Raw genomic sequence first — 23695 nt, 5'->3', positions numbered from 1 at the left:
CTGTTCATGTGTACACCATAGCCAGGAATTCAGCCAACTTTACCTTTAAAGTGACACTGTCACCCCCTTTTTTGCATTATGACTTCTCTACTCAGGTGTAAAGAGTAAATTTTGTAGTTTTCATACTTTATTTTATATCATACATCATGTTACTTGTTCCAGTTAAAAGTGATCTTTTATCACCTGTGAATTGTGCCTCCTGGGCAGGGCTTCTTGACCGAAGCACCACTTAGCCGCGCACACAATGCCACAGTAGACACGCCCCTCTCTGATGTCATAGCCGTCTAGACCCTGCCCCCTCAATGGCCCCTGCAATGGGTGGCCTAAAGGTCTAGGCCCCACCCTAGGTCGGCCTATACCAATGGTCGCTGAAGGGACGGGCCTAACTGATGACGTCACAGAGGGTGGGGCCTACATTGATGATGTGAGCAGCACTAAGTGGCACTGCAGTCGTGAATCCCCACCCAGAGAGCACAATCTGCAGATGATAAGTGATCACTTTTTACTGGAACAAGTACCATGACGTATGATATAAAATAAGGTATGAAAACTGCTAAATTTACCCATTACACCTGTGTAGAGAAGTCATAATGCAAAAAGGGGGTGTAAGTGTCACTTTAAGGCTATGTTTACACTATGTATGTGTGCGGCTGTATTTTTTATGCAGCTGGAAATGTGCGGCTGAAACTACGGCCGTGGGAAAAAATAGACATGCGGCTGAAAACATACGGTCATTTACTTGGAAATCTGGTTCAACTAAAAATAACAAATAAAATCTTTAGAAAGTGATGGAAACACCTCTGGATGCATCTGGGAAAGCAGGGAAACAGTTTACATGAATTGCTATTACCGGGGTTTGCGATCCTCTGCAGTATGCCGATGCCGATGCCTCTCATGGTTAATATATTTAATAAATAAAACACATTTTCGTTGTAATAAAGTCCCTTTCATTGTTCAATAATTAAATTTAAACGAATCCATCATTTTGCAATTAAATATACTGTTAAAATAAATATATATATATAAATAAATGTATATTTTTATATATTTATTTTTTGACAGTATATTTAATTGCACAATGATGGATTCGTTTAAATTAAATTATTGAACAACGAAACTGATTTTATTACAACGAAAATGTGTTTTATTAATTAAATATTAATTAGTACAGGAAGCTGCAGTAAGTCTTTAATTCATATTGCCGGCAATAGAGCATTCTGTACTAATCATCACTTTACTTTAATTAAAACATCAAATGCTTCTTCTAATTATGTTATCACAATAGCATTATTAGAAGAAACATTTAGAATTATATGTGCGCTCAGCTGATTGGCTGATCGGCTGAGCGCACATATAAAGAGCCGGTCCGCAGTACAGTGACTTAATTGTGCTGCGGACCAGCGAAGAGACAACATCGGGGTGAGTATACAGATCTCCCCACCCCCTCCCCAGCACTGCACCCCTCCTAGCAAGGAAGGGGGGTCACTTAACCCCTTCCTTGCTGGGATGGGTGCAGTCTGACATCAGTCTGTCCCCCAAGGGGTTAAGGGGGATTCAATACATCCTCCCTTAACCCCTTGGGGGCCAGACTGTAAGCAGCGATCTGTAAAGATGCTGCATACTGTAAGGTGCACAACACCGCTCACAATGATGGGTATTGTGCTCCTGTTTGTGTGTTTTTTGTGTGTTTCTCCCTTTTTGTTTTTCAGATATCGGTATCCTGGGGATTACGTCGGATTCGGTGGACTACGTCGATGACCAGCGGTTGTTTGGTGTTTTTTTAAATAAAATGGTCAATGAGGGGTGTGGGGGTGTTTTTATTTGAATAAAAAAAAATTTCCACTTGTGTCTTGTCTTTATTTCTTTACTTTATAGACTTAGTAGTGGAAGCCGTCTAATAGACGGAATCCATTACTAAGTCGGGGCCTAGTGTTAGCCGGTATAAAATGGCTAACACTAACCCCCCATTATTACCCCAGTACCCAATGCCACCAGGGGTACTGGGAAGAGCCGGGTGCCAGTGGTCCCGGAGCGTCAATATTGGCGCTCCTGGACCGGGCGGCAGCAGGCTGGTAAGATTTAGGCTGGGGAGGGCCTAAAACAATGGCTCTTCCCACCCTGGTGTTACCAGGCTGCTGTCGTTTGGTTTTTAACCCGGCTGGTTATAAAAATAGGGGGGACCCTATGCGTTTTTTTTTTTAATTAATTATTTATTTAAAAAAAAACGCATAGGGTCCCCCCTATTTTTATAACCAGCCGGGTTAAAAACCAAACGACAGCAGCCTGGTAACACCAGGGTGGGAAGAGCCATTGGTTTAGGCCCTCCCCAGCCATATTTTTCTTACCAGCCTGCTGCCGCCCGGTCCAGGAGCACCAATTTTGACGCTCCGGGACCACTGGCACCCGGCTCTTCCCAGTACCCCTGGTGGCATTGGGTACTGGGGTAATAATGGGGGGTTGGTGTTAGCCATTTTATACCGGCTAACACTAGGCCCCGACTTAGTAATGGATTCCGTCTATTAGACGGCTTCCACTACTAAGTCTATAAAGTAAAGAAATAAAGACAAGACACAAGTGAAAATGTTTTTTTATTCAAATAAAAACACCCCCACACCCCTCATTGACCATTTTATTTAAAAAAAAAAACACCAAACAACCGCTGGTCATCGACGTAGTCCAGGGAATCCGACGTAATCCACTGGATACCGATATCTGAAAAACGAAAAGGGAGAAACACACAAAAAACACACAAACAGGAGCACAACACCCATCATTGTGAGCGGTGTTGTGCTCCTTACAGTATGCAGGATCTTTACAGATCGCTGCTTACAGTCTGGCCCCCAAGGGGTTAAGGGAGGATGTATTGCATCCCCCTTAACCCCTTGGGGGCCAGACTGATGTCAGACTGCACCCATCCCAGCAGGGAAGGGGTTAAGTGACCCCCCTTCCTTGCTGGGATGGGTGCAGTTGCTGGGGAGGGGGTGGGGAGAGCTCTATACTCACCCCGATGTGTCCTCTTCGCTGGTCCGCAGCACAATGAAGTCACTGTGCTGCGAACCCGCTAATTATATGTGCGCTGAGCCGATCAGCCAATCAGCTGAGCGCACATATAATTCTAAATGTTTCTTCTAATAATGCTATTGTCATAACATAATTAGAAGAAACATTTGATGTTTTCATTAAAGTAAAGTGATGATTAATACAGAATGCTCTATTGCCGGCAATATGAATTAACGGCTTAATGGAGCTTCCTGTACTAATTAATATTTAATTAATAAAACACATTTTCGTTGTAATAAAATCAGTTTCGTTGTTCAATAATTTAATTTAAACGAATCCATCATTGTGCAAATAAATATACTGTCAAGAAATAAATATATATATATATATAAATATACATTTATTTATATATATATTTATTTTAACAGTATATTTAATTGCACAATGATGGATTCGTTAGAATTAAATTATTGAACAACGAAAGGGACTTTATTACAAAGAAAATGTGTTTTATTAATTTAATATATTAACTATTAGAGGCATCGGCATTCGGCATCATTGCCGGCTATTTTTGAAGTACTCTGTACGAACCGCCTGTCAATCCACGGCCGCATGTCCAGCCGCAAACAATGGTCTTGTTCATTTTTTACGGGTCCGTTTACGATCGGGCCGTAGATTCATACATAGTGTGCACTGTGCAGCCGTATATCGTATACTTTCCAGTGTACGCATGAACCGAAAAAATTCGGCCGATGATTTACCACCCCCAATACAGCCGCACAAATACAGAGTGTGAACCTAGCCTCAAGGGAACCAGTCACACTAAAAACGCTATTCCAGCTATAAATACGTCCCTATATGCCCCCCAGCACTGTTTCTGGACATATAAGTAAACGCTGTATGGGTTACTTATACCCTGTTTCCCTGAAAATAAGGCAGTGTCTTATATTAATTTTTGTTCCCAAAGATGCACTAAGACTTATTTTAAGGGGATGACTTATTTTTCTATGAAGAAGAATTCACATTTATTTTTGAACAAAAAAATGAACATTTATTATATACTGTACAGTCTGGAGACTGTAACGATCTCCCACAGCAGTTCCTGGACCACTTGTACAGCAGGGATGGTATGATAGCTTCCAGCCAATAGGGGGAGCTCATCACAGCACACTCGTGCAGCACAGCAGGGACAGCGTACAGTATGGCAGCAGGCGACAGGATAGGGGAAAAGTAGAAGATTGCGGGGGGTCCGACATCTGTGCCCCTGCCGATTTCCGTATTGGGCCCAGCCTTCTGTATTATGAAAAGAGCCGTGGGTATTCATTCCTATGGAGGTGCCGGAAGACTGCTGTACTCGGCTCTTTTGCTGGCTCCATAGGAATGAATAGAGACTCGGGTCACGGCTCTATTCATAATACAGAAGCCAGGGCCGATACAGAGATTGACAGGGGGTACAGAGGTCGGACCTCCATGATCTTCTACTTTTTCCATATCCTTTGAATAGAGGAAAAGTTGTTTTTTCCTGGAATACCTCTTTACAGAGAATTAGTAACCCTTGGTCCCAAATCAGAAAAGAGAAACAAATTAGATAAAAGAACATATTTTAGTATCTGGTTCTGATCAGTAAACATGAGTAACATGAGTAGAACGTAGAAAGGAAATATATGGACAGATCAGTATGACTCCGCTGCTTTAATCTGACTCCTGGTGCAAAATACTTACCCAAATACTGGTGTGTGCAATGGGCCTTAGTATGAGAGAATGGTATAAGGTTATGTTCCCACTCAGTATTTTGCAACCAAAACCAGGAGTGGATTGAAAACACAGAAAGGCTATGCTCACACTGTTGAAATTTAGTGAATGGCCATTATTTTAAGGCATATAATGGCCTTATATCAAAATAACGGTTATAGTTTTAAAATAACGACAATCATTTGCCGTTAAATGGCCGCTATTCACTCAATTTTAACAGTGTGTGAACAGAGCCTTTCTGCGTTTTCAATCCACTCCTGGTTTTGGTTGCAAAATACTGGGAAAAAAACTGTGTGGGAACATATCCCATTGTAGGATTTAGGGCAAATGTTCCTAAAAACTATATGAAATGTAAACTTCTCAGTTTCTCTCAGTAACACTGGGAGGGTATGTGCATCGTATATTACTAGGAATTCTGCCATAAGATTCAAAATGCTTTATTTTTTGTGGGTCTTTTTTTTTTTTTTTGCAAATGTTACAAGTATAAAAAATGCATCTCTCATAATGATCGCTTTATGTTCCCTCAAGGTGCCAGTGGTATATTAAAGCTAAAATGAAATCGGAGGAGAAAAGACGAGCAAATCTGCAAAATGGAAACTGTGAGTAATTTCTTCTGCTTTTAATTTCTATGACTCTTTTTTTTTTAAATTCTTTTTAACTTAGTGTTATGAAAAAAAAAAACATCTAAAGTAAAAAGATTATGAAGAGATAATTCAGTCTATTCAGTTCAAGCTAAGTGGGGCATTACAGATGAACAAAAGTTTAATGAACATTCTTTGTGCTGCCTGCATTACATTACATTGCTGTCATCATGAAACGCGTCGACTTTATTAACTCTAAGTGTGTTAGGGGGTTGTTTAGTAATCCACTTCTAACATAGACCCCGTCCCGATTCTGCTCATCCATTGGATCCGTCATGGTACTTCAGTCCAGATACAGGAGAAGAGTACCTTTATAGAATAGAGAGATTCTAAAAAAAATTCTTAGGTGGGTTAAGGTGGGTTTATACTATTGTTTCCTGACTATGACTTATGGTATTAAAGGGGTTATCCAGCGCTACAAAAACATGGCCACTTTTCCCCCTACTGTTGTCTTCAGTTCAGGTGCGGTTTGCAATTAAGCTCCATTTACTTCAATGGAACTGAGTTTCAAAACCCCACCCACACTGGAGACAACAGTAGGGGGAAAGTGGCCATGTTTTTGGATAACCCCTTTAACATACGTCATGTTTCAGTCTCCTAGGGAAATAATTAGGGCTAGTTTTCTATTTTACACAGTTTGATAAATAAACCAGCTCGTAACGGATGGACCAGGGATGAGAAGGTGGATCCCCTGGATCACCAAGGAGTGCTAACATACCTTCACCTAGAAGCAGGGATTAAGGAGACCTTGGTTTTCACTAGAGTCTGCCACAAGGCAGGATGGGCTTCGCTGCGGGAAACTCCCGTGTGGCTACCCTATGAAAAGGTCCCTAGTGACCCCCGACTGAAGAAATGAAGGAGTACTGGAGCTCGGGACTAGATGCTCTTCTTCTGCGGTTGAACACCAAAATACAATGTAAGGACGTTGTTCAGACTGGAGCTGAGCAGAGAACTATGAAGGGAATCAGATCCAAATGGATAGAAGGTCGCTAGGAAGTGGTGGATAACTAGAGAACACAGACATGGTTTGCTGACTGAAACACACCAACATTTGAGCACGGAGGTGTGGAGGTTGTGGCTATGTAGATGCTCAGGTGATCAGCCTGGAATTCGCTAGAACTTGTGTGCTGAGTCTATAAATACAGGTGAACAGATGTAGGCCTGCCACTAGAGGGAGCCCAATCCCTCTGATTACCCAGTACAGATGACAAGATGCTAGAAGACAAACACACTAAGTAAGAGCAGGAGAGCAAACGGACCGAAGTGCAGTGCACCCTTCAGCAGGTGGGGGATAGTGGACATGACCATGTGCCGTTACACAGCTGAAGATGTGTGTTATGAAACAGCTCCAGCTACATGACTTTAAAGGGGTACTCCGGACAATTGTTTAATTTGTTTGTTTGTTTATTTATTTATTTTCAAAAGAACTTGGGTCAGAAAGTTATACCGGTTTGTTAATTGGTTTTCTAATTAATTTTAAAAAACTGAAGACTTCAAGGACTTAACAGCTGCTATATGACCTACAGGAAGTGGAGTTTTCTTTCCAGCCTAAAACAGTGCTCTCTACTGCCACCTTTGTTTGTGTCAAGAACTGTCCAGAGCAGTAACAAATTATACAAATCATACCTCAAACCTCTCTGCTCTCGACAGTTCCTGACACAGACAGAGGTGGCAGCAGAGAGCACTGTGTCAGACTGCAAAGAATACACCACTTCCTGCAGGACACGCAGCAGCTGATACTGGAAGACCTGCTATTTTAAGTTATTTACAAATCTGTATAACTTGCTGACACCAATTGATTAAAAAAAATCTCTGAAGTACCCCTTTAATCTAAAAGAAAATGGCTCCTTAAGAATAGCCTGTGTTATATTCTACATACACATCAGACCACTCTAGGGTTATACTGGCGACAGACGTCAGAGCATCCAGTCTACCTCTTGTATGGTGACGCTACCAGTAAATCATCTCACAAGATTCCCTGTCCTGTGTCTCCAATAAAAGATTTTTTTTGACAAGCTTCACACTCTTGGTGCATTTTAAAGCCTGGGAGATGCACCTTGTATATGAAGTATCTGCTTAAATTATTCATACATGCACAGCCGACTCTAGAAGCACTTGACCTCCTGATCCATCCATAATAATACATGCACTCCTCATCCTGTCATGCCTGGAAATCATCTATTATACCACTAGGGTGTAAACTCCTCAGGGCAGTGTCTCACTTTGCTATATTATTATCTGCATGCCGTTCTTTTCCTTAGTGTTTGTTGTGTATATTATCTTTTAGCTGCATTGTGAATGTGTAGATATGGCTGGCAGCTGGGGAAATGTAAAGTAAAGCTATCTTCAAGCCATATGTGTGCTAAAACAATTATTATAAGCAAAGAGTGTGAGGTCGTGAACCGGCGCTCAGATATGTAGGAGAACACTCTCCATTCAATAAGCTTGTTATATTAAAAAAAAACACTGTATACACTGGTATCGTTTTCTCGAGGCAAGTTGGCTCCCCCACTGTTTCTGTTTATTAACACACAGTCTTTTCTGTGCTCGAAACTAAATAAGATTGTATTTTACTACCAACAGAACATTTTTTTTTTAATTCTATTTTCAGTAATTCAGCAACAGTGGCCCCATGACATAGGAAACTGGTGTCCATAGATGATGTGAATTCAGTAGAGGACAATGGCCCAGATTTACTAAAACTCTCTATTTAGACAGTGTAACCTTAGGGTTCTTTTTTTTTTTTTTTTTGTTTTCTCCAATTAAACGATTGCAAACAAGTGTTTTTGCAGATGATCTGGAATCATTCACCATAATACATGGAAGGATAGTCTAATAGTAACGATCAGCATTACGATTGTGGGTATACCCTAGTATAAGGTACAAACGATGTGTACATACACCAAAAAATTTGCGAATGATTAAAGGAGAAGTCTGGCAAAAAAATGTTATTAAAGCATTGTAATGTCCCCCAAAAGTTATACAAATCCTCAATATACATTTATTACAGGAAATGCTTATAAAGTGTCTTTTTACCTGCACTTATTGTTGCATCAAGGCTTTACTTCCTGGATAACATGGTGATGTCACTTCCTGGATAACATGGTGATGTCACTTCCTGGATAACATGGTGATGTCACTTCCTTGATAACATGGTGATGTCACTTCCTGGATAACATGGAGATGTCACGACCCGACTCCCAGAGCTGTGCAGGCTGTGGCTGCTGGAGTGGATGATGGCAGGGGGATGCTCAGTGTCCCTCCAGTGCCCTGTGTCCCTCAGTGTCCCCCTGCCATCATCCTTTCCAGCAGCAAGAGCCCGCACAGCTATGGGAGTCGGGTCGTGACATCACCATGTTATCCAGGAAGTGACATCACCATGTTATCCAGGAAGTGACATCACCATGTTATCCAGGAAGTGACATCACCATGTTATCCAGGAAGTGACATCACCATGTTATCCAGGAAGTTAACCCTTGATGCAGTAGTAAGTGCAGGGAAAACTTTATAAGCATTTACTGTAATAAGTGTATATTGGTGATTTGTATAACTTTTGGAGGGCAATAAAATACTTTAATAAAAATTTTCACCAGACTTCTCCTTTAACATTTAGATTTTATGGTCAGCACAAAAGATGCAATCAGCGACATACGAACAGATTTTCGGTAGTCGTTTGATCGTTGCCTGCATACAGACGGAAAGATTATCACTTAAATTCGAACGATATAACAATTTTTTGCACTATCATCTTTCCGTGTAATAGGGCCCTTAGACTAGACGGCCTTAGAGGGTGTCAGATCACAGCAGCTCGGGCTATTTGATAAATTTGTCCTATTCTTAATTGACATTTAGACCGAGTCAGAATGTTGCACCCTAATTCTAATACATTTTTGGCACCTACTGTAAGCGTGTATTAAGCCACATCCCTTTAAAGGAAAACTAACACAAGACTTTGATCTATTAATATGTTCCCATAGTGCACAGAATGCTGAGGATAAGGGTAATTTCTTAATATCATCCACCGCGCTGTTTTATGTCAATATTTACCTGAATTAGTGTGTCGATGAGGCAGTTTGGTGGATCGGAAGCAGAACTACTGCCCACAGTGCACCGATCCCTGTGGTCCCACCCTTCCTCTTGGATATAAGGGCAGCATTCTGCAGTGATGTCACTTCAGCACTGGTCACTGTAAAGAAGGGGCTGGTCGGTGAAGTAGAATGATGCAGTGCGGGCAGTAGTCCCATCTCTGTTGTGCCAAACCAAAGGATTTGCATATTAATTAAAGTGAAGGTTTACAAAAAAAGCACCTTCATCCTCAGCGTTTCCAGCTATATGAAATATGAAAAGCAGGTTAGAGTTTTCTTCTAACCTGCTGTTAGTTTCACTTAAAAGGCAACCAATCAGAACCCTTGTGCTGATATGGTTCCCAGCTGCACAGTATAGATCTACTGTGCAGCTTCCCGATGCTACCAGCCGCCTCTAGTTATCTGGGTGGGGCGCTGCCCATGACTAGTCACGGCTCTGTGTTTGTCAGCGCGCAGAGCAGGGATGATTGACAGGCAGAGAGACCTGTCAGCGCGCTGAGAGGCACAGAGCCGTGACTATTCACGGGTGGCTTCCCACTTAGATGACTAGTTGCCGCTCATCTCTTGGCGTTATGTGCTGGAATAAAACTACTTTTTCCCTGAAGTGAAGCTACCACTGCAAACGGTACTGCCGCGGCTGGTAGCATCGGGGAGCTGCAGAGTAAATCTATACTGTGCTGCTGGGATCCATAACAGCACAATCGAAATGTTGCTGTGCACTCAGCGATGCTTGAAGTTATTTTAACTTATTTGGTTGCTGTTGGACTTTGCTTTTTACTGGGTGTCCTTTTGCCGGCATTCTGCTTGCTGACATTCTGGTGTGCATCCTCATCTACTTATAAGCCATCTACTGGACTAGTACAATAAGGCGCTGTTGGGAACATTTTTCTTTTATATGTCAGACAGATATATATAAAAATAAACTTCTATTTCTTCTCCCAGCAATATCTAGAGATCAAGCGGGGTCCAATATCAGTGCCATTACAATTGTGATCTCCAGGCAAAGTTGCAAAAAAAAAATAATCACTAAACCCCATTTTTTAAAGCAGAGATTAAGCAGGGACACACAAATACAAATGTAAGGGTATAAATGTAAAAAAAATACACTCCCAGCAAGGCTAAGTATCATGTTCTATAGCTATGCATTGTGGTACTCTATAGCTCTATAGCTTGTTATATATTTGTTTGTTTGTTTTGTTTGTTTGTTTTTTTGCTTTTTTTACAGGTTATGTTTTTTAGCTGAACATATAATGACTGGTTTGTACTTTATCTCCTACAGTGAGGTTCCCTGGGGCAAAAACGTACATTGATCCAGACACATATGAAGATCCTTCTTTGGCCGTTCATGAGTTTGCAAAAGAGATAGACCCATCCAGAATTCGTATTGAAAGAGTCATTGGCGCAGGTGAGACGAAACCATCATTCTCTATTCAGGAAGCTGCCGCTGTTCTCTGTGTAACAATTCCATATAAGCTATGCTTTAAAAATGAGTTACAGGTAAGTTCTGAAAACTGTCATTTCTAAGAGGGCATGTTGTTGGATTTTACAGCTATTCACGCACTGTAGGACTTTGCTGTGATTTCTTCAACTTGCAGCATGTGTCATAGATATTTCATAGACACTTTCCATTGAGGGGAACAGTTCGGCCAATGGTTCTCCAGAGTTCCAATTCACTAAGATGGTGGTCTCTCTTTATTGTTCTTAATAGGCTCCCTCCTTTGAGTAATGAATAGTCAGATATATGATTCATGTCATATTTCCAGACCTCCTTAGCTCTAGCAGTAATGGACCTCAAAGCTCTCCATAGTCTGTCCCTTGGACCAACAATAACTTTTTTGAAACTCTATGCAGTCTCTTGCCTACAACACTTTGAAACTAAGCAGCTCAAACCTGTACGAGCTCTACTCACATGGAAGCTACTGATGTCTCGCATAGTTCGCTCTTATACCAGATCTGTGGCTGAGCAGTCACTCCAGCTTTGTATTTTGGGAATCACATGGTTTAATTGCTCCATGGCCAAATCAAAAGATGAAGTCCACAGGCTTTGACGACCACAGATTCACTCGTAATTGACCAAGGCAGTCTGCGGCAGCATCCACTGGTACAGGAAATGTTCTCACACAGCGCTCTATACTGTTCTCACAATGTGGCACGGTCCCTGGTGCTGCAACCCTTGCATTTTAGTATAAGCAAAAATTTGTATATGCTCAGAAAATGACCCAAACATAGTAACTAAAGGTCATGTTCATGCCACTGAAATGAAAAGGGTCCATGCTGATCTGAGCGGGGATACATGGGCATACCATCTTGACTGTTTCTAGATAATTCCATCCCTCAGAGGCACAAATTGTGGCACAAACAGAAATTCTTTTGAAAATAAAATTGTTAAAGGGGTATTCCACTCAAACATAACTTTTGATATGTTGCTGCTGATGGTGAGACTCACAATTCCTTCCATACTTGTTATTATCTATTTAGTCTCCTTTCCCCAGTTCTCAGCTGCTGCTTTCTGCTGAAAACGCAAAAACATGTGTGTGAGCTGCTCTCTCCATCTCCCTGTCCTCCCCCCTCCGCTTTATTGCAACATTGTAGCAACTCTGTAATGCCAGGAGGATTAATCACAGTGAGATCATTAGCAACTCAGAATAACCCTCCCAACATTACAAAAAAGCTACAGTGTTGCGGATAAAGAAAGCCACAGACTTGTTTACATCAGCTGTCTCAGAAGGGAGGGGGAGAGAAAGGCTCACACACAGATTTTTGTGTTTTTAGCAGAAAGCAGCAGCTCAGTACAGGGAGACAGAGACTGAATAGATAATAACAAGTATAAAAGGAATTATTAGTCTCACTATGGGCAGCAACATATCAAAAGTTTATTTAAAAAAAAGTTTGAGTGGAATACCCCTTTAATAGTTTAATAGTAAATAGTTAACAACATGTAAAGTAAATAAAGGGAAGACAAATCTAAATCACATCAGTATTCTGTGTGACCGGGCCATCAGATAGGCAACTTGAACACAGTGCATGAAGGAACCCAGCAAAGAGGTTGTTCCATCATCTTGGAGAAGTAACCTCAGATCCTCTGTGGATGTCACTGCTCAAGTCCTTCTAAGATGATGATAGTTATAGAGCTTGAAAATCCCTATATTGTAATCTGTATTCTTCTTCTTCTTCTGTTTCTTCTTCTTCTTCCAGCTATTTTTCTGCGCGTAATACAGCCCGAACCGCTTTACACACAGACTCCGTTCAAACTGCGTTTCGAAGCCCTCGGCGGTGTGTGGTGTGCTATCTATTTTTCGTTTTGATCGAATTTGTCGTTTTTAAGAAATTTATGTTTAAAGACCCCGAATTTCCCATAGAAAATAATGGCCCATTGCAAATAATGGCCAAACTCTAACCGCTAACAGGCAATCACAGCACATATGCAAATAGCTGAGATATAGCAGCCAATAGGAACTCTAAGGTCTCGTCAGGCAATGTCTCACACCATCCACAGTCACATGTCCACTATTGGCCAATAGAAGATGTAATATATGGAAGGTCCTTAACGATTTTGTCTCACTGACATGAGTAAGATTGTCATGGTAACCGAGCAATGATCTTTACCATTATAAATACCCAGATCGCTCTTAAAGGGACCCAAGTCGCTCTTAAAGGGACGGGAGCCATGACACTCTTAAAGGGACCCAAGTCGTTCATAAAGGGACCCAAGTCGCTCTTAAAGGGACCCAAGTCGTTCATAAAGGGACCCAAGTCGCTCTTAAAGGGACGGGACCCAAGTCGCTCTTAAAGGGAAGGGACCCAAGTCGCTCTTAAAGGGACGGGACCCAAGTCGCTCTTAAATGGTCCCATGTAGCTCTTAAAGGGATCCAAGTCGCTCTTAAAGGCACAGGACCCAAGTTGCTCTTAAACGGGCGGGACGCATGTTGCTCTTAAAGGGACCCAAGTCACTCCAAAAGGTATGGGACCCATGTCGCTCTTAAAGAGACCCATGTCGCTAGAGCGACCTGGGTCCCTTTAAGAACGACTTGGGTCCCTTTAAGAGCGACCTGGGTCCCATTATGAGCGACCTGGGTCCCTTTAAGAGCGACCTGGGTCTCTTTAAGAGCGATCTGGGTGCTTTTAAGAGTGAAATATGTCCCTTCAAGAGAGAAATATGTCACTTTAAGAGCGACCTGGGTCCCTTTAAGAGCGAAATGGGTCCCTTTAAGAGCGACCTAGGTCCCTTTAAGAGCAACCTGGGTCCGTTTAAGAGCGAAATATGTTCCTTTTAAGAGCAAAATGGGTCCTTTTAAGAGCGACCTGGGTCCCTTTAAGAGCTATCTGGGTCCCTTTAAGAGTGAACTGGGTCCCTTTAAGAGAAAAATGGGTCCCTTTAAGAGCGACCTGGGTCCCTTTAAGAGCGACCTGGGTCCCTTTAAGAGCGAAATGGGTCCCTTTAAGATCGAAATGGGTCCCTTTAAGAGCAAAATCGGTCTCTTTAACAGCGACCTGGGTCCCTTTAAGAACGACCTGGGTCCCTTTTTAGAGTGACCTGGGTCCCTTTAAGAGCGACTTTGGTCCCTTTAAGAGCGACCTGGGTCCCTTTAAGAGCGACCTTGGTCCCTTTAAGAGCGACCTGGGTCCCTTTAAGAGCGATGGGACCCAGGTCGCTCTTAAAGCGACCCAGGTCACTCCTAAAGGAACCCATGTCGCTCTTAAAGGAACAGGAGCCAAGTTGCTCTTAAAGGGATACGACCCAAGTCGCTGTTAAAGAGATGGCACCCAGGATTAAAGTTTCTCTTAAAAGGAAGTCACTGGTAAAGGGGCGCTCTGGAAGTCACTGGTAAAGGGGCGCTCTGGAAGTCACTGGTAAAGGGGCGCTCTTTTCAAGCACTATGTATTTCCCTGGAAATGCAAATCTAGTTCTTATTGATATTGCTTGGATATTTGGGGTTCTCACCACAGAGTGCAGCATAGTAAGCCAGGCGTGCCCCTCGTGCCCCTCGGGATACCATTTCTGTGTCACTCAGATACATTTACAATATTGTATCATGTACTTGTTCTATGAGAGAGATTCCAGGGTTATTACCGGTTTACACTAGGGAAGAATTCCGGGTAAACAACATCTTGATTGGTATATTTTAATTACAAAGGAAATAAAAAATTAAATAAAAGAGAACATCTCCTGGCAGATTCTGCATCATTACCGCCTATTTATCAATTCCACTTGGTATAAACAAACAGCTGACCAAGAACTCTGCCGCTTTAAATTCTGTGGGACTTCTGTGTTATATGTAATGACTTTTATGTTATTAAGGGGTGACAGGATTGTCTTCTCATCTAAACCTATGAAACTTAGTCCAGCTCTCATTTTAAAATTTTTGGCATAAATTAATAGTTAATTAAGAAACTCTGTAATAGGTTTTATTAGGCAAAAAAGCCTCTTTCTGTACTCAAAAAGCTGTTTTCATACCGACCTCCCAATCATCTGTCAATCAGCAACTGGCAGTGGAAGGGGTGTGGCAAGAATCCTATTCTCCTGCATATTAGGAGAACGGCTGAACAGAGTGATGTAAGTAATACACCGATCTGTTCAATATTTATATCACTAGTTGCCTTTGCCCGGAGGGGAGCCGCGCTCCCCCCCAGGCAGTTAAAACCCATGGACACCGCGGTCGGGCCGACCACTGTGTCTATGGAGCAGCCAGAGAAACATCTGCATTACAATTTTCTGTTAATCCCACCCCCTAAAAAATATAGATAAAAGCTATCAAAACATCACATGTACCCAAAAGGTGTACCGCTAAAAACGTCAGCTTATGCCGCAAAATAAAAATCCTCACATGACTCCATTGGCGAAAAAATTTAAATATTGCTGCTCTTACAATATGCAAGACACAAACAGTATTTTTAGTATAAATGCCATAAACTATAACAAAAGCTATATAAAATGGATTTCACTGTAATCGTAACGACCTGACGAACAACTATAACATGTCATATGTAACGTATAGTAAACAGCGTACATAAAAATGGTGAAAAACAGCTGCTAAATTGTGTATTTTATTCATACCACCTCATAAAAAATGTTATAAAAAATGATCAGGGTGTCACATGCCCCTCAGAATGGTACCGATGGAAACTTCAACTTGCCCTACACAAATATTTTGGCACCGGAAGGCCACTGTGACGTGGTATAATGGCTAAAAAAAAAACTGAAATAAAAAAAGGCCCCAACATTCCCCAGGTCTTGTCTGCGGCCTGTGGTTGAGTCAGGTGACGCACTGCGGCCACATATGGGGGATTTCTAGAAACATTGGAATAAGGGGAATAAATAGTGAGTGGTATTTCTCAGTTAGTATTTGCTGTGTAAGAGGAAAAAAATAATTATAGCGACTCTGTACCCACAATCTGTGCCCCCTAAACCACTTGTACCTTCGGATAGCTGCTTTTAATCCAAGATCTATCCTGGGGTCCGTTCGGCAGGTGATGCAGTTATTGTCATAAAAACAACTTTTAATCCTGCAGCGCTGTGTCTAACGGCCGGGGCTTACATTTGTATATGCATTAGGCTGGCACCACCTCTCTGTCCTTCCTCCCCACCCTCCTCATTATTAGGAATCATCCAGGAACATTTACTGCTGTTTGAGCTTTGCACAGGTGTATTAACGATCCAACCCATGTGCCGGGCTGTCACAGGTGGGGAATAGGAAGTAATCTGCCTGGAGTATTCCTAATGATGAGGAGGGTGGGGAGGAAGGACGGAGAGGTGGTGCCAGCCTAATGCATATACAAATGTAAGCCCCGGCCGTTAGACACAGCGCTGCAGGATTAAAAGTCGTTTTTTATGACAATAACTGCATCACCTGCCGAACGGACCCCAGGACAGATCTTGGATTAAAAGCAGCTATCCGATGGTACAAGTGGTTTGGGGGGGACAGATTGTGGGCACAGAGTCGCTTTAAAATAGAATATCTGTCAAAATAATGAAAATTTAAAATTTCCCCTCCAAAGGGTTAATACACTTATGAGATGTTACTTTGACTACTTTGAGGGGTGCAGTTTTTACAGTGGAGGGATTTATGGGGGTAACTTACATAAAGGCCCCACTAATCCACTTCAGAACTGAACTGGTCCCTATTAAAATCAGAGCTGAAATTTTCATGAAATATTTCTGCAAAATTTCAAAGTCCTCTAACATCCTAACAAGTAAAAGGACGTTCACCAAATGACGTCGCCATAAAGCAGACATGTTGTAGATGTTGCATTAATAATTAGTTTATGTGGCATGACTATCTTTCTTAGGAAAAGAGAGTTTTGAATACAAAGAAATGTAAATGTTTCAAATTTTTGCACAAATGTGATTTTTGCAAAAAACTACTGAGTGTATCAACCAAAGTATACCGCAAACATAAAGAGGAATGTGTCACGAAAAAACAATCTCAGAATAACCGCGATAGTTAAAAGCACCGCAGGGTTATCACTCCATAAAGAGAGACAGGTCAGATTTGAAAAATAGGCCCTGGGCATTAAAGGGGTTATTCAGCGCTACAAAAACATGGCCACTTTCCCCCTACTGTTGTCTCCAGTTTGGGTGGAGTTTAGAAACTCAGTTCCATTGAAGTAAATGGAGCTTAATTGCAAACCGCACCTGAACTGGAGACATCAGTAGGGGGAAAAGTGGCCAAAAGTGGAAAAAGGGGTTATCCAGCGCTACAAAAATATGGCCACTTTTCCCCCTCTCTTGTCTTCAGATTGGGTGGGGTTTCAATCTCAGTTACATTGAAGTAAATGGAGCTTAACCCCTTAGTGACCGCTGATACGGCTTTTTCGGCGGTCACTAAGGGTCCTTATTCTGCTGCCATCAGCTTTTTACGGTGATGGCAGAGAATAAGATAGCGGGGCCGGGACGGCCCCCACCCCATCCCCCTTAGCTGCCGGAGGTAGCTGAGGGGTTGGGGCAGTGTGTGGGGTCCGTCCCGCCCCCCCCCCCCCCTTACCGACGATCGCTGCTATTAACGTTATAGTGGCGGCCGTCGGTAAAGGGGATTACCGGTGCCGCCGCCGCCTTTCAGATGAAATAAGTGTCCATCAGGCCCCCTAGTGCCCCGATAACTAACCCCCCTCCTCCGGCGGCCATCAACCGCAGGTTGCCTCTGACCACCGCACGTTACCTCTGACCACCCCAAATTGCCAATGACCCCCTCCAAATTGCGGTAACCGTGCCAGATTACAGGTACCCACCCGAGATTACCTATAAGCAATTCAGTTTACCCGTAACCACCCCACATTGCCCGTAACCACCCCACGTTGCCCGTAACCACCCCAGATTGTCTGTAAGCACTGCAGGTTGCCCGTAACCACCACACGTTGCCCGTAACCACCCCACGTTGCCTGTAACCACCCCAGATTGTATGTAAGCACTGCAGGTTGCCCGTAACCACCACACGTTGCTCATAACCACCCCACGTTGCCCGTAACCACCCCACGTTGCCTGTAACCACCCCAGGTTGCCGTAACCACAGCAGGTCGCCCGTGACCACCGCACGTCGCCCGTATCCACCCCAGATTGTCTGTAAGCACTGCAGGTTGCCCGTAACCACCCCACGTTGCCCGTATCCACCCTAGATTGTCTGTAAGCACTGCAGGTTGCCCGTAACCACCCCACGTTGCCCGTAACCACCCCAGATTGTCTGTAAGCACAGCAGGTTGCCCGTAACCAGCCCACGTTGCCCGTAACCAGCCCACGTTGCCCGTAACCACCCCACGTTGCCTGTAACCACCCCAGGTTGCCGTAACCACAGCAGGTCGCCCGTGACCACCGCACGTCGCCTCTGACCACGCCACGTCGCCTCTGACCACGCCATGTCGCCTCTGACCACGCCACGTCGCCTCTGACCACGCCACGTCGCCTCTGACCACGCCATGTCGCCTCTGACCACCGCAGGTTGCCTCTGACCACCGCAGGTTGCCTCTGACCACCGCACGTTACCTCTGACCACCCCAAATTGCCAATGACCCCCTCCAGATTGCGGTAACCGTGCCAGATTACAGGTACCCACCCGAGATTACCTATAAGCAATTCAGTTTATCCGTAACCACCCCACATTGCCCGTAACCACCCCACGTTGCCCGTAACCACCCCAGATTGTCTGTAAGCACTGCAGGTTGCCCGTAACCACCACACGTTGCCCGTAACCACTCCACGTTGCCTGTAACCACCCCAGATTGTCTGTAAGCACTGCAGGTTGCCCGTAACCACCACACGTTGCTCATAACCACCACACGTTGCCCGTAACCACCCCACGTTGCCTGTAACCACCCCAGGTTGCCGTAACCACAGCAGGTTGTCCGTGACCACCCCATGTTGTCCGTAACCACCCCAGATTACCTGTAACTACCTCAGGTTGCCCATAACCACCCCAGACTGTCTGTAACCACCCCACATTACCTGTAATCTCATTTTTTTTATTTTATTTTAGTAACTGCGCTATTCTAATAACCATTACTAGCTGCAGTTTTGTTCCAGTAAATTGGCGCTCCTTCCCTTCTGAGCCCTGCTGTGTGCCCATACTGTGGTTTATGCCCACATATGAGGTACCGTTTTACTCAGAAGAACCTGCGTTACAGATTTTGGGGTACGTTTTCTCTCCTGTTCCTCGTCAAATTGAGACATTTCAAACTAAACCAACATATTATTGGAAAAATTCGAGTTTTTCATTTTTACTGGCCAATTTTGAATACTTTCCTCTAATACCTGTGGGGTAAAAATGGTCACTAAACCCCAAGATGAATTCTTTGAGAGGTGTACTTTCCATAATGGGGTGACTTTTGAGGGGAATCTATTCTGCTGACACTACAGGGGCTCTGCAAACGCACCTGGTGCTCAGAAACTTCTTCTGAAAAATCTTCACTGAAAATGCAAATTGGCGCTCCTTCCCTTCTGAGCCCGGCTGTGTGCCCATGCAGTGGTTTATGCCCACATATGGGGTACCGTTCTACTCAGGAGAACCTGCGTTACATATATTGGGGTGACATTTCTCTTCTGTTCCTCGTGAAATTGAGAAATTTCAAACTAAAGGAACATATTATTGGAAAAATTCGAGTTTTTCATTTTTACTGTCTTCTTTTGAATACTTTCCTCTAATACCTGTGGGGTCAAAATGGTCACCACACACCAAGATGAATTCTTTGAGGGGTGCACTTTCCAAAATGGGGTGACTTATGGCGAGATTTTACTCTGATGGCACTACAGGGGCACTGCAAACGCACCTGGCGCTCGGAAACTTCAGCAGCAAAATCTGCATTGAAAAAGCTTATTGGCGCTCCTTCCCTTCTGAGCCCTCCTGTGTGCCCATACACTGGTTTACGCCCACATATGGGGTACCACTGTACTCAGGAGAACCTGCGTTACAAATTTTGGGGTACTTTTTCCTCTTGTTCCTCGTGAAATTGAGAAATTTTAAACTAAACGAACATATTATTGGAAGAATTCGAGTTTTTCATTTTTACTGTCTTCTTTTGAATACTTTCCTGTAATACCTGTGGGGTCAAAATGGTCACCACACCCCAAGATGAATTCTTTGAGGGGTGCACTTTCCAAAATGTGGTGACTTATGGGGGTTTTTCTCTCTGCTGACACTACAGGGACTCTGCAAACGCACCTGGCGCTCAGAAACTTCTTCAGCAAAATCTGCATTGGAAAAGCTAATTGGCGCTCCCTTCCTTCTGAGCCCCGCTGTGTGCCCATACAGTGGTTTACGCCCACATATGGGGTACCGTTGTACTTAAGAGAACCTGCATTACAAATTTTGGGGTGCTTTTTTTCTCATGTTCCTTTTGAAAATGAGAAACTTTAATCTAAACGTATATATTATTGGAAAATTTTAATTTTCCATTTTTTTACTGCCTAATTGTGAATACTTTCCTCCAGCCCCTGTAGGGTTAAAATGCTCATTATACCCCTAGATTAATTCTTTAAGGTGTGTAGTGGGGTCACTTTCAAGATACCAGACTTCTAAATCCATTTAAAAAAAGAACTGGTCCCTAAAAAAATCAGTTTTGGAAACTTTCACGAAAATGTGATAATTTGCTGATAAATTTCTAAGCCCCATGACACCCTAAAAAAGTAAAATATGTTTACCAAATTATGCCAGAATAAAGAAGACATATTGGTAATGTGAATTTCAAAGTTCATAAAATGCAAATGTTTTAAATTTTTCATGATATTTTGATGTTTTTCACAAAAAACACACAAAGTAGTGACCAAATTTTGCCACTAACATAAAGTGCTATATGTGACGAAAAAACAATCTCAGAATCGCTAGCATACGTTAAAGCATCACTGAGCTATAAGAGCATAAAGTGAGACAGGTCAGATTTTGAAAAATTAGCCTGGTCATTAAGGCCCAAACTAGCTGCAGCACGAAGGGGTTAATTGCAAACCACACCTGACCTGGAGACAAGAGAGGGGAAAAGTGGCCATGTTTTGTTGTAGCGCTGGATAATCCCTATCCAGCTATCCAGTAAAACAAGACAGCGATCACTATGAGCAAGGAAGTATAGCGCACTACCTCACACTTCTCTCCACTCATTCTGTTGATCAGTGGGGGTCTCAGCACTGGTCATTCTTTAAAAACAAAACAAAACACATATTTTACCAGTGATATTTTACCAGTGCAATGTAGTATTCCTAGTCACCCAGTCATGGGTATTTTGAGAAGACGGCAGTACCCTATTGTGTATCCCAGATATCTCAAATGTCTTTCTAAACTGTGTTTGGTTTTAAAGGTGTAATGTTAGCTGTTTCGGGTAATAAATCATGACTCCATCGATAACCTTTTACAAACAGATGAACGCCGGCGATGGTCGGACTTATTTTATTTTGAGTAAGTAAACCATAGTAATAGCATAATGTGCCATAAAAACAACACCAGGCTTTTACGAGCCATGAAATAAGGTTATTGCCTTTGTTTTCAGCCGTAATAAACTGGGACGAGTCCAAAACCTTAATGAAGTCAAGCATCTGTGTTCTTCCCAGTGACATCTACCAACCTGTTGAGCTGGAGCTATTACAATAAACTCTGAAAGGAGACGATGAAATAATAATGGGAATAGTGACAAGTTTGCGCATAGGATTTTTGGTCAATTTATTCCATTTTATTTTGGAAGGCGAGGTGACCATAAAACTACAATTTTCACTTTGTTAAAATATGGCATTGATGGTGTTTTAATAGTTTGGACCCTTACAGCCGCAGCCATGCCAATAATGTATTTTTTATTATCTCCTTTGATCTCAGATGTTGCAGCAGAGTGTCAGCTGTAATATAGCGCTGACACCTGGTGCATATGGAGCCCGCTCTGTGGGGCACAGCAGTGGACTGGAAGGTGTCATTGGGAAGGATCGTCTTTGCTATTATTTGTGATCATCCTCCACAACATCAGTCAATAACTTTCGGTCTGTTAGTGCCAGCGTACTACTGCTCCCAGGGAGCACGGCCATCCGATCACCTCCAATATAGGATGCTTGATCTGTGCTTGTCTCCACCAGCATGCATCTGCTCATGCCTCTACTATTCCTGGCTTTGCCAATAGGATGCGCTCACATTCTTATAGAACCAGTGCAAACAACTAAACCTGTCCCTGACCAGGTACTACAGGTCATTCCCTATTCAAAGGGGTTCTCCGGCAAAAATCTTTTTCTTTTTAAATCAGCTGGTTTTAGAAAATAATACAGATTTGTAATTTACTTCTTAAAATCTTAGGCTTCCAGAACTTATCAGCTGCTGTATGTCCTACACGAAGTGGTGTATTCTTTCCAGTCTGACACAGAGCTCTCTGCTGCCACCTCTGTCCATGTCAGGAACTGTCCAGAGCAGGAGAGGTTTTCTATGGGGATTTGCTGCTGCTCTGGACAGTTCCTGACATGGACAGAGGTGGCAGCAGAGAGCACTGTGTCAGACTGGAAAGAATACACCACTTTCTGCAGGACATACAGCAGCTGATAAAATAAGAAATCAGAAAAGGAATACATTTCTTTTGGATAATCTAAAGCTACCCGATTGGCTCTGGCAAGTTTGGTGCACTGGAGACGGCCCTGCTTCCCCAATGCACTGATCTCCACCCCCATTGCTAACGAGATGCAAGTGCTTCAGCTGGGCCCGCCTCCAGTGCACCAGACTAGCTAATTAGCATATTTACAAAAACAATGATCTCTCTGAAGCAGGATGCAACTTTTAGAATGAAGCGCACCATTAGAATCAATGTGACGGTGCCAATCAGGTTGTTGTAAAAATTTAATTTTCAGTATTGATGGTATATTCGCTTTAAAGACATTGTCCTGTCCACAGGATACAGGAAAAGTAAGAGATCACGGGGAATTTGTTGTCCGTACCCCTGCCAATCTCCGTATCATCCCCCAGCTTCTGTGTTGTGAATAGAGCTGCAGGTACAGCACGTGACCCACGGCTCTATTTATTCCTATGGAGCCACCGGAAAGAGCTGAGTAAGCCGGAAGAGCGGTATACTCAGCTCTCTCTGACAGCACTATAGGAATGAATAGAGCCACAGGTCACGTGCCGTACAGAAGCCGGGGGCCAAATGCGGAGATCAGTTCGGAGTTTATAACCCACCTCCCGTGATCTCTTACTTATCTCCTATCCTGTAGATGGGGGGAAAGTTGGTTTTGCCTGGACAACCTCTTCACTGGGACAATCATAAAATGAAAAACATAAGAATGTGTATTATAGGACTATAGGGCTGGCTCAGATAGGCTGATAGGGCTGGCTCAGATTGTAGCCATAGTAATGAGTTCCTTGTTTTTATGGACTCCTCCACCTGCCATGTGGCTGAAACCTCTTTACGGGAAGGATAAACCAGAGGCCAATGAAGTAGCTACCAAGGAATGACACCATATTGGCCTATTCCAATGTTTCACTACTAACGTTCCGTCATGTAGCAAACATCACCCTCTCTGAGGACTGGATTTCATTTTTATCAAAAGAGTATAAAAAATGTATAGCATGGTACCGTGTTAGCCAGAAAAATCCATATCGTGGTAAATACTTGAAATCAAAGTATTTTAGGAGTGATACCTTTATTGGCCAACAAAAAATTGTTAGAGCTGTGAGCTTTCGGGATTCACAAGATCCCTTCTTTAGACAAGTTCACAAAAAAAATAATATATATATATATACTTCAAGTATTTACCACGATATTATCAAAAGAGTTAAATAG

General features: G+C 42.9%; 1 protein-coding gene across 3 annotated transcripts in view; it reads left to right on the top strand.

Annotated features, from left to right (window-relative positions):
* EPHA6 (EPH receptor A6) overlaps window positions 1-23695 on the top strand; it is a 714887-nt gene that overhangs the window by 549792 nt on the left and 141400 nt on the right. For all 3 annotated transcript variants that reach the window (XM_069945438.1, XM_069945437.1, XM_069945439.1), the window contains 2 exons: window positions 5281-5351; window positions 10758-10883. In XM_069945438.1, the coding sequence (XP_069801539.1) occupies window positions 5281-5351; window positions 10758-10883 (197 nt within the window). The remainder of the gene's footprint in view (window positions 1-5280; window positions 5352-10757; window positions 10884-23695) is intronic.

The sequence above is a fragment of the Dendropsophus ebraccatus genome, chromosome 11 (assembly GCF_027789765.1).
Source record: "Dendropsophus ebraccatus isolate aDenEbr1 chromosome 11, aDenEbr1.pat, whole genome shotgun sequence".
NCBI classification, from domain to species: domain Eukaryota; kingdom Metazoa; phylum Chordata; class Amphibia; order Anura; family Hylidae; genus Dendropsophus; species Dendropsophus ebraccatus.
This window is presented reverse-complemented; position numbering and strand designations above follow the sequence as displayed.